This window comes from Lynx rufus, unplaced genomic scaffold (assembly GCF_022079265.1).
Source record: "Lynx rufus isolate CCGP_SWC_20201006 ecotype Redwood Valley unplaced genomic scaffold, mLynRuf1.p SCAF_2, whole genome shotgun sequence".
In the NCBI taxonomy this organism is placed as follows: Eukaryota; Metazoa; Chordata; class Mammalia; order Carnivora; family Felidae; genus Lynx; species Lynx rufus.
This window is the reverse complement of record NW_025814834.1, coordinates 199,199,384-199,211,473: the sequence shown is the minus strand read 5'-3', so window position 1 is coordinate 199,211,473 and position 12,090 is coordinate 199,199,384. Positions and strand designations below refer to the sequence as shown.

The window sequence follows — 12,090 nt, the reverse complement described above, 5'->3', positions numbered from 1 at the left end:
AACGGATGACAGACTTAACTGTAAGAGCTAAAACAATAACATTTTTAGAACAAAAAAGGAGAAAATCTTTAAGACCCTGAGTTGGGCAAAGATTTCTTCTGAACCATTTCTGGACCTCATCGAAATTAAATACTGCACTTCAAAAGAGACTATTTAAAAAATGAAAAGACAAGGGGACCTGATTGGCTCAGTCGTTTAAGCCTCCGACTTCGGCTCAGGTCATGATCTCACGGTTCCTGAGTTCGAGCCCTGCATCGAGCTCTGTGCTGACAGCTAGGAGTCTGGGGCCTGCTTCGGATTCTGTGTCTCCTTCTCTCTATTCCCCTCCCCTGCTCGCACCCTGTCTCTCTCTTCTCTCTCAAAAATAAATAAACATTAAAGAAACAATTTTTTTTTAATGAAAAGACAAGCAAGAAACCAGAGGAAACTACATGCAAGGCAGGTATCTAATGAAGGACTTCTATCCAGGAATATAAAAAGGAATTTCTACAGGAATTCCAGGAATTCCTACAACTCAATAAGAAGACAAACAATCCAAATTTTTAAAAATATGAGCAGACATTACACCAAAGATATACGCATAGTTAATAAACACATGAAATGACGCTCAACATGACTGGTCATAAGGGAAACGGAAATTAAAACCACAACGGCATACTGTTTCAAGTCCACCAGAAGAGCTTTTTAAATAAGAAAAGCACAACATTGGTGAGGATACAGAAAAACTGGAGCCCTCATACACTGCTGATGGGAATGTAAAATGTGTACCAACTTGGAAAACAATCTGGCACTTTCTCAAAAGGTTTAACATAAAACTAAAACACAATTCAGCAATTCTACTAGAAGAGAAATAAAAACATGTGACCAAAGAAAGACCTGCATGCAAACATTCACAGCAGAATAATCTCCAGAAGCCAAAACCTGTAATCAACAAAATCCTTCAACTGTGAATGGTTAGACAAAATGTGGCATATCCATAAAAAAGAAGACAATTTGGCAGTAAAATGAAACAAACGACTGACACACACAAGATCATGGATTAAATCTCAAAAACATGAGGAGTAGGAGGGACGACCCACCGTGAGAAGGGAAGAAGCCAAACAAAAGAGATCACATACTGTACAGTTCCATTTATACGAAATGTTCAGAAAAGGCAAATTTAAAAACAGAAAGTAGACCAGTGGTTGACAGGGGCTAAGGGTGTGAATGCTAACAGATTAACTGTAATTGGTCTTGAGAAATCTTACCGAGGGGATGACAATGTTCTAAAATCGATTTATGGTGATGGTTGCACAATTCAGAAAGTTACTAAAAATCAATGAATTATACACGTGAAATGGGTGAATTTTATGATATGTAAAATATAACTCAATAAAGTTGTGTCCTTAAGAAAAGAATATTGGTCTTTAAACAATGGGTAATGGAAAAAAGCATTTAAGAGTCTCATGTAGGGGAACCTGAGTGGCTCAATAGGTTGAGAGTCCAACTTCAGCTCGGGTCATGATCTCATGGTGCTTGAGTTCGAGCCCCACGTTGGGCTATGCTGCTGTCAGGTGGGAGCCTGCCTTGGTTCCTCTGTCCCTGCCCTCTCTCTGCCCCTCCCCCACTCATGCTCTCAGGCGTGCGTGCGCTCTCTCTCTCAAAAATAAACATTAAAAAAAAAAAAAGAGTCTTGGGGGAGCCTGGGTGGCTCAGTTGGTTAAGCAGCTGACTTCAGCTCAGGTCATGATCTCACAGCTTGTGAGTTTGAGCCTCGCATCAGGGCTCTGAGCTGTCACCACAGAGCCTGAAGCCTCCTTTGGATCCTGTGTCTCCCCCTCTCTCTTCCCCTCCTCCACTTGCTCTCTCTCTCTCTCTCTCAAAAATAAACAAACATTAAAAAAAATTTTTAGGAGTCTTACGTTAGTTAGTCTTACTAACAAATGATTATTGAATAAATAATGAGGAAAAAAAAACTAAGTAAACTAAGCAGGTCATTGATCATTTTGATAGTATCCTAACACACGTGGCTTCAGGGAAGAAGTATGAAAATATCATGGAGGAAAGACCCACACTGGGAAAACAAGAGATATACAGGCTGGCATGCACATTCAAACACTTGCTAGCTGTGTGTTATTATGAAAGTCACCAGACCGTGCTGAGTTTAATTTTCCCTGTGTGTAACAGAGTTACGTGAGCATTTAACACAATGGATGCAAATGCACAGCATGGCGGTTAGTGACCCAAGAACTAATGGCCGGTGTCAGCAGGGCAGCGGTGTCAGTAGAAACTCTACTAGGTGTGGTCCAACATGTATTTGGTAAAGAAATGTCAAGTTTCCGGCACCAAAATGTCTTTAAGGACCTCTGTATGGACACTGTTAGAAACCAATTCCCAGGGCACCTGGGTGGCTCAGTCAGTTAAGTGAACGTCTGACTTCGGCTCAGGTCAGGATCTCGCAGTTCTGGAGTTGGATCCCCACATCAGGCTCTGCACTGACCATGCAGAGCCTGCTTGGGATATATTCTCTCTTTCTCTCTCTCTCTGCCCTTCCCCCACTTGGGCACTCTTTCTCTCTCAAAATGAACAAATAAACAGGGGAGGGGAGGGGAGGGGAGGGGAGGGGAGGAAAGGAAAAAAGAAAAGAAAATTAAGAAAATTAAGAAAAGAAAAAAGAAAAGAAAAAAAGAAAAGAAAAGAGAAAAGAAAAGAAAAGAAAAGAAAAGAAAAGAAAAGAAAAGAAAAGAAAAGAAAAGAAAAGAAAAGAAAGCAATTCCCACACCTCTGTTTTGTCTAGGTTAGGACTAAAGCATAGGACAACCCTTCTGTCAAGCAAACAGACCGAGAAGAGGCAAAGCTCTACCGATCAAGACACAAAGTTCCTCAGGAATGACATGTATGGTTTACACAGCACGCGTAGCAATGGAAGTCCAATGCGAACACATACAACTAAGTTGCTTAAATGAGGTAAACTGTTTCAAAAGGGAAGATACGTTTAAAAATAAAGCCAGGTGGGCAGCAGGAGTCCTTAAAATGAGAAATGACTCACACCAACAGTTATTGCCTACCTCACAGGGGGAACATAATTAAGAAGGATTTAATTGCAGATATACTGGAAAGAGGAAAGGCACCATGCACCCAAGTATTGTTTCCAGCCCCATTTTCAAACACCAAGAACCACAGCACCTAGTTCAGAGGCTGACAGAGCCAACCTGTAGCTAAAGCCCACAGGACAAATCTGGCCTGCCACCTATTTTTATAAATAAAGTTTGACTGCGTGAGAGCTACACATTCATTTACATTTTGTTTGTGGCCAATTTTGTACCTCACAACAGAGCTGAATACTTACTACAGAGGCCACCTGACCTGCAAGCCTACAATATTTACCATCTGTCTCTTAACCAAAAAAAACTGTTAAATTAAAAAAAAAAAAAAAATTGGGGCATCTGGGTGGCTCCATCGGTTAAGCGTCCAACTTCAACTCGGGTCATGATCTCACAGTTCATGGGTTCAAGCCCCACGTCAGGCTCTCCACCGTCAGCCCGGAGCCTGCTGTGGATCCTCTGTCTCCCTCTCTCCCTGCCCCTCCCCCACTCCCTCACTCTCTCTCAAAAATAAACAAACGTTGAAAACAATTTTTTTTTAGTAAAGTAAAAATGTTTGTAGATTTAGTTTCTTTACTACAAATGTCAGATTATTAGCTGACACGGTTCAAATGTTTAACTCGAGGAAGTAAAAAGAGAGACTTTCTGGACGTGATGAAAACACTGGTTTAAAAGATACCCTGGGTACGTCACGGGCCAGGACATGCACACTGACAGTGCAGGCTTCGGGGCCGAAGAGGTTTGACACTAAATCTCTTCAGAGAATGCGAAGACCTAGGCAAGATATTTAAGGCAGTTTCCTCACTTTGTATCATGGGCAAAATACCTAATCCCTGCCTGAGTCATATGTACAGCACCCAAAACCATTAATAGCAGCCAATAATAACCACTAAGCGTTAGCTCCTTCCATCTATATACTAAACTGGGACTTTCGTTTACCCCTAATGATCTGCATTAACCCTCAGTCTTTAAAGGGAAGCATTCTGTCACTAGGAAACCCTGTCGTGCGACGGACCCCACTGCCTTCTCTGTCCAACACGTATTTACCCACCTGGAATGTCCCCACAACTTTTCTAAAGTAACGTCCATATGGAACCTGAGCCCGTGAGTTCTACAAGAACAGCTCTGACCTCGGAGATTGCAGGACACAAACACACTCACACAAATGCATATGTGCGTACACAGCTTTGCCTGAAAACCCACCACTCCAACCCAGCGACCGCACTTTCCATTCCCAGAATAAGAACTCTATTATCCTATCCCCTTCGACACTTTTTTGATTTTTATAGATCACTTTGCGGTCTTTGTCTTTCCAAATGAAAGCATACTATTTGTTTTTAGTCAGTTCTCATTTCAGAGCCCGTAAAGCCACTTCTAACCTTGCTGGTGAAAACTGAAAACAGTCCACGTAAACTACAAACTCTAGATGACAACGATGTTAATGAGGTCACTGTCGCAAAGGTCCCAGTCTGCCGGGGGACACTGATAATGGAGGAGCGTGCACGAGCACAAGGCAGAGGGTGTGGGGGTAATCCCTGTACTTTCCCCTCAATCTTGCTATGGATCTAAAACTGCTCTTAAAAAAATGTCTTTTTTTTTTTTTTTAATAAGGATTAAAAAACAAAAAAACAAAAACCAGAATCTTCTGGGGGAAGTACCCAAACACGATGATTTTTCCCAGGACACTGCCAGTTTAGGTCTATCATCAGAGTAATTATTAACAGCACTCCCATCCACTCTCAAACATGCCCTGGGCTGCACGATAAATTATATGGTCACTCTACTCCAAAGCCTCAACTTCCCCCACCTAAAGAATAAATCAGTGCTTCAGAATCCACACCCAATCAATAACCAAGGGAAGGAAGTATGCACCGTCTTCCACCTCTTCCAAGATTTAGGAATTTGCCACCCAAAGTGTTAATATAAAGTTTCTTTTCATTCTTACAGTCTTCTGTTTACAATCCTCTTTTCTTTCCTCATTTTAGGATCTAGATGGTAACATTTTTTAAATCCCCGTACACAGTAACAACCTGAACATACAGTTGAGAAATACACTTCTATACTCATTAGCATACTAGGTAGTTTATATAAAAAAATTGTAAGAATCTGGCAAGTTTTTTACATAGAGTGTTTTCTGTGGAAAAGATATTAAGCGTAAACATGGGGGGGAGGGAGTCTGAAAAATAAGGCAAAATATTAATTGTGATATTTCGGTGGTGACACTAGGTGAACACATTCTTTGTCTGTGTCTCTGTGTTTTCCAGCTTTACTGAAAATGAATCTGTACTGGGCTTCTCATGAAAGACTCCCACGTGTAGACCGAGAACAAGATGTTCAGACGGAAGCTGACGTGAATATACAGGGGACGCACCCAAACTTGAATAAACCCGAAACTGCTATGCTATCTAGGTACAGCCTGTATAACATGAGGCACTTAAGGAAGGCACAGAACACCCAGGGCGCTCCTGGGATAAAGGGACTGTCCTTTGCGTACGCAAAGTACTTGTAATGTCATCAGTGGCAAGAGGTTTCTAGAGTTCAAGGTGGTGTTAGAGTAATGGTTCTTACCCAGGTTTAAGCTTGAAGAGGATCCATGTGAAGAGAGGGAAGGAGGTGGTGTCTGTGAATGTCCTGGTCCCTGACTAGGGAGAGGCATGCCCACGGGTCCAGGAGAGGAGGAAAAGCTAAGGCCGTTATAAAAACTGTGTCCAATGGGGGTCAAGCTGCTCGATGTCCTCTTATAAAGGTCACTGCTGCCAGTCAGGGAGTCACGGCGGGAGCCACTGCCAGTGTTGGAGTTTGCAACTAAAATGGAATTAAAACAATGCAGATAAGAAAAGGCCTGTTCTTTGAAGAACAAGCCCAGTGACCTGTTCCTAACACTTTGATCCAGACTCCTTACCACCGCAAATCTGTCAGCAGAGACAGCCTAACTGTTCATGTGGCAGTTCTAGGGGCAGGTAAAGTAATAAAGAGGACATGGCTCGGTTTAACATGAAACTTTTGTTCAAACCATCACACGAATGCTAAATTTACCTTCCTTTGGTGTCACATATTATGGGGTGGGGATGGGTTAAAAAGCTCTGACGGCCACATAAGCTATGGAAAAGGTGAAAGAAAATGGGCTAGAAAGAATGCCTTTCATCAACCCAAAGGTTCTAGTAGAAAAATGGAGTACAGAAAAAAAAAGATTTGTAAATGGGGTATCGTCCCCCTACACAAGACTTACATATGAAAGCCTGTTTTCTCAATGGGTTCGATCAAGAGTTACTGCTAGCCCCCAATTCCAATTGAAGATTCTCGCTCTCAAACATGCCCTGCTGTTCGGAGATCACATGGTTTTACAAACACTGCGATTATCCCACTGTTTCCCTTACTCCTTCCCTGCTTTTCTCTCCCATCAAAACATTAAAAATATCTTGGTCTAATTTCCGCCTTCCCACTTTGCCATAATATCCACCTTAATTCTTCTCAGAAGACTGGAGAAAATTCCTGACTCTTCAAGGCCTGCAGACTGTGGGGTACGCTACCCTGTGGTCTTTGGTAAGTCCTCCTCCCTCAGCTTTTAGTGTCCACATTTCTACGCTTCCCTCCACGTTCTTCCCAATGCCTGAAAAAAATCGCCCCTGGTTTTCCGATCCCTGAAACAAATCGACTCTGAGAGTATAAATAAGTAGCAACATAAGCATAAAACTGAAATCGGCCCCAACCCTAAAAACTTGATTTTAACAGTCCATCATCTCAGATATGTGGGACGGCCGGCTTCCCACGGGGGTCGGTCCAGATCTGCCTGGGGCATCTGTCCAGGATTCCATGCACTGTCAGTGTTCCATAAAGATTGTAAAAATAATTACAATTCAGTTTTAACAGCACATAAAGTCTGATTTCTACCTGCGGTTCCAAACCCTCCAAGGGCTGATCCCAGGGTGGCGCCGAGAGAACTGCTACTTCCAAATCCCAAGGACGTGTTGGCAGGCTGGGCTGAACCCTGGGAGAAGAGGGAGCTGCTCTGTGAGTTGCTGCTCAGAGAGTTGTTGCCATAGAAAGAGCTGGATGCCAGGCTGTTACTGGGCTGCTGCTGGGGCTGGGGCTGGGGCTGCTGGGTTCCTAAAGGGCGAAACGGTCCATTTGTTGTTCCAGCAAGACCACCGGCTGCTCCATTTGCTGAAGCTGCGGCCGCTGCAACAGCTACGAAGAAGAAAGCAAACCATTGGGCTGTGAAAGGGACTGGCCGCATTCCCCAGCCACGGTGCCATCCTTCCGAAAACCCCGTAACGCCGTCCTATCTCTTCGAAGCGGACGTGAGCCTCGTACACAACTACGCAAATCTGCCTCCGATCCCTTCATCTGAAGCTTCTATTTTCTATTTCTGCTTCCAATGTGAAGTCAAAATACCACCGAAGCCAAATTCACTATGGTGGCAGCTTTAAGGAGTCTGCAGTTTAAAACAGGTACAGATGTCAGACGTAGCTGTTTTAACTACAACTACTTCCTCAAATCTCAAGTTCCACAAATATCATCGTTGAGGACTTTTCCAGAACCACTGTCATCAATATACTCAAGTCCCTCGAATTCCTAAACATGTTGCTCTCTTCTAGATGTTTCCGCCGTTGCTCCTAATTTACATTCCTAATATATATACACACACACACAAAGCCTAAAACAAAAACCTATGTATCATTTATCCCCCATCAAAATGTATTGCTCTGCCACTTCTCACTACTCCCTCCGTCCCACCTCCACCCCGAAAAACAAAAACAACATATTTAAAAAAAAAACATTATCTGAAAATAATGAAAATAAGGACATGGATTTCTGTGAAATCAGCCTTGGACTGCTGCCAACGGTGCCGTTGTGCGTGAGTAATCCAACTTCCTATGTTCACGGTGGAGCAGGTCCTTGCTGCTAACCAGCTGGCACATGGCTGTCAACAGAATCTATCGAGGTCACTTGCTGCTTCTGCTTTTCTCTTTGAAATATTACAGGGCAGAATTGCTATATCGAGAACTGTCAAATGAAGTACATTTCAACAGACTGTAAGAACATCGTCCGTCGCCCATTTTGGATCTCTGACAGGAGTTCACGGAGCGGGAAGCTCACCTGCTTGAGCGGCTGAGGAACTGATGATGACTGGGGCGGGAGCGACCAGCCGCACAGGAGCCCCGAGACCGTTTCTCGCCCCTGCGTTCACCACGAGGGCACCCGTTTGGTCATAGTAAGCAGCAGGAGCCAAGACCGGATAACCTGGGAATGTCAAGCCACATGTGAGTAGACAGGAAGCTACCAGGGCCTCCTGGGCGCTAGCAGACTGTAAACAGTCACAGATTTGACCGTGGGGACCGACAGACGCAGATTTCTATCCTGGCTTCACTACCTGGACAGCGGTATGACCCTGAATCTCTGCGCATCCCATTTCCCCAGTGACGATGATAAGAACACCTGCCTCATAAAAGTCTTGAGACGATCAGAGGAGGAATGCGAAAGATCTCGCATGGTGTCTGGCACAGAATGGTACAGTATTATTCATCATCCGCTAAGTGTCAGAAAGGGAATTCGGCGGGCCAGGGAAACCTGCGCTCTTCCAAGTGCCAACCAAGGTTACCACCAGAAATCATACCCTGACAATTTTTTTTACAGTTTCCTCGACTACGAAAATAACAGAGAGTATCAATGATCACAACGTAGTACTTCCATACCTCGTAACAGTCTAAGCACAAAGTTGTCCTCTTTGTTGCACACCTGCAAGTTACCAGGTAAAACCTAGACACACTTCAAATAATAGGATCTTTCAGCACCTCATGGAATCTCCAAATGCTATTGAGCCACAGGAGAAATTACAGGTGACTTCCCAATAAAAGCTGAATGCTTAGTAACTCGTACAACAAATGATGCAGGTTAAAGTTACTCGGTGAATTCCTAAGTAGATCAGTTAATGTGGCTATGCTCCATGATCAGTAAGAATCCATAAATTTATGCTGAGGTCTCACAAGGACCTGTTTCAAAGGAAGAAGCACAAATTACTTCCAACCTGTGCAAAGAACAGGACCAGGTGACAGTGAGCCAAGAATAACATCTGCTCGAGGTGAAGATCAACCACAGGTAGGGAACCACAAAGCACCTCTGCTGTCGGCTCAGGAGAAATCCCAGAAACGTAAGGGATGGCCCCATCAAGGAACACTAGGAACTTCTTCCGTAATACTGTTCAAAGACATCAGCATAAAGACTAAAACCTGGGAGTGATGCTAAAGTAGCCTGCCCACTCCTTCCATCATCCCCAGTCCCAAGGGACAAAACAGATCACCACCAAAGGACAACGGCATACTCCAAGCAGTGTGTGGAGAGACACATGTAAGATTAAGACTGGCTCAGAACAATCAGGTGCTCTCATCAACGAACGATGGTCTAAGTGAGGGCAAGTGTATGTCATCCCTGCCAGTCCCCAAATCGTGACAAGTCTGCTACGCAAGCTGAAAGCACCGCCTGTTTTCCTCTCAGTCTCCCCCAACAAGCAGACTGTTTTTTCCCTCAAAGCATGAGGAACAACAATGCAGCCTCACCTGGCATGCCTGCAGCCAGTCCTTGTCCAAAAGCAAGGGCAGAATTCACTGCTGCAGCTGCCACTAGTGGATCTGTTTGCTGTCCCTGCTGGTTCTGATTTGGGGTCAAAGGACGCTGGCTGGCTCCTCCACGGAGAACCTGGGAGACAGAAATAAATCAACTACTTTCTTCTCATTGGAAATACCTAAGACCCACCGTGTGCTTAAGTTGGGTCAACTTTTTTAAATTGGTAGTTGTAAACCATTTCTCCTATAATGTTTTACATGGCATGGCTGTTAGGATAAAAGTTCAATTAACAACATTTCATTGAATGAAATCTCATTCTACCACTCTTAAACATTATTACCTTTACAAGCAGCCAAAAGCCTATAAAAGTGAGGATTCATTAATCAAATACTTCATGCCTTCCATCTGGCAGGTACTAGAGACAAGGCAACGAACAAGACAAACAAAGCCCCTGCCCTCTTAAAGCTTTCATTCCAGTGAACGAAGACAGATAACTAAGTCTAAACATGGTGTCAGTGCTCTGACAAAAAGTGCGTCAAGGAGGAGGAGGATGGAGAGGGAAGGGGAGTTTAGATAGGTAAACAGAGGTAATTTACCCACATAATTAGACTAAAATAGCTGTGTCTAAAGGGGAACACACACACACACACACACACACACACACACACACACACACACACACACACCCAAAAGTCTGTATTTCCTTTATAGAATATAAGAACATCTTCTCTACCCTATAACACTATTGGTATTCAACAAGGCCCAAATGGTCCCAAATGAGCTCACCAGGACTGGATTTAGGAGGCCTCCGAGCTGTTTCTATTTCTCCTCTCACAAATTTCACAACAGACGGCAATCTAAATGGAGAGGTGTCAAGAGCACTGCCATTTCAGTACAGAACACCAGTTCTGCCACTGTGATGAAGGATCTACTTTTTATTAATGAAACATGGGCACCAAAATGCTGGTAATCATTCTTTTTCTGAATGCTCTGAAGAATCTACTCCACATGATCTATATGCTCCAGTAAGTAAAAATGCAAAACCCACAGACCGAGGCTAAAATTATAAAATGCGTTTTGCAATGTTTTCCAAAGGCAAAGTTCTTCTCGGATCACTTTCACTATCACTTTGCTATTTATAAAAGTTAGACATATGGTCAGGAACCTGGGTACAGATTATTCTTGGTACCACTGGGTAAACAATATAAAAGAGAAACACCACTGGCTATTTATTAAATGAGCATAAGAGAAACAACACCATCCACACTGGCAAGAAGAGATGTGTAGACAATTTACTCCCAGTCTCTTATTTCCTTCTCTGTAAAATTAGTTAAGGGTAACAGCTGATCCTGCAAATATGTTGGGAGCATTCGAATTAACTTCTGCAAGGCACAATACCTGGTACCCAGGAGATAATCAATAACCAATAGCTAATTACTATCAAAATATTTATTTGTGACCCAAGGAATCTAACAGACTTTCCAAGAGAAAGAGTGCTTTAATCCACACAGAAGAGTCAAAGGAGGTTGCCCAGGGGAGTGTTTGCACCAAGATCCAGAAGAGCTCTCACTCTAGGAAAAGTAAACAGCATGTACACATATATGGCAAATACTAATAGTTCAAGAACTAATACAACATCAATGAAACCATCATTATCATTGGGCATTATGAACTAGGCTTATGTGTGGTTAGGAGTTGTAGGAAAGGTCAGGGGACAGGGGAATGGACAATGTGCCTGAAAAAAGAGGGAGTCCAGACTACTGAGCCCCGTTTTAATGAGAGAAACGTTTCCTTTATGTCCAGTCTCTGGAAAACTGTGTGGGACCCTGATGACTAATCAAAGTTCTTAGGTCCACTGCCAATATGTATATATTTTAATTTCATCAGTAGCTATCAAGTCTGGATTTTATGGAAACACATGTATAAAATTTATAAGTAACATTTTAACATCTAACAAAATCACAAAAATTACTTTGTAAAACACTATCCTTGGAGTTAGCTTACTATCTCTCTTTATGATGTAAAAGCTGTTAAATTCAAATTTCTTTTAAAAGGTACCGATTTAAATACAGCATTTGAGATCTACCAATACCTAATACTCAAGGAGACGCTCAATGGGGATATCTTTATTAATAATCATTCATCCTTCTATAGTTCACCATGTTCGGTAAAATTATCATCTACAGAGTCTCCTCCATTCTAGAAAGTTCAGAAGCCATTCTAAATGCTTCTCTCTAGTGGCGCCTGGCTGGCTCAGTTGGTTAAGCATCTGACTTCGGCTCAGGTCATGATCTCACGGTCCGTGAGTTCAAGCCCTGCGTCGCCCTCTGTGCTGACAGCTCAGAGCCTGGAGCCTGCTTCGGATTCTGAGTCTCCCTCTCTCTCTGCCCCTCCCCTACTCACACTCTGTCTCTCTCTCCCTCAAAATAAATAAACATTAAAA

The 12,090-nt window shown here is 43.1% G+C and overlaps 1 protein-coding gene and 1 non-coding gene across 12 annotated transcripts in view; both read right to left on the bottom strand.

Annotated features, from left to right (window-relative positions):
• PUM1 (pumilio RNA binding family member 1) overlaps positions 1-12,090 on the bottom strand; it is a 133,654-nt gene that overhangs the window by 28,545 nt on the left and 93,019 nt on the right. For 8 of the 11 annotated variants that reach the window (XM_047086011.1, XM_047086018.1, XM_047086019.1 and 5 more), the window contains 4 exons: positions 9,641-9,779; positions 8,184-8,327; positions 6,975-7,271; positions 5,652-5,888 (listed from right to left, as the gene is read on the bottom strand). In XM_047086011.1, coding sequence (XP_046941967.1) covers positions 5,652-5,888; positions 6,975-7,271; positions 8,184-8,327; positions 9,641-9,779 — 817 coding nt within the window. The remainder of the gene's footprint in view (positions 1-5,651; positions 5,889-6,974; positions 7,272-8,183; positions 8,328-9,640; positions 9,780-12,090) is intronic. The other 3 variants (XM_047086016.1, XM_047086017.1, XM_047086014.1) reach the window with 2 other exon arrangements.
• LOC124516815 (small nucleolar RNA SNORD103/SNORD85) lies at positions 9,443-9,520 on the bottom strand. The gene has a single exon (XR_006963204.1). It is a non-coding gene; the product is annotated as a small nucleolar RNA SNORD103/SNORD85 (small nucleolar RNA).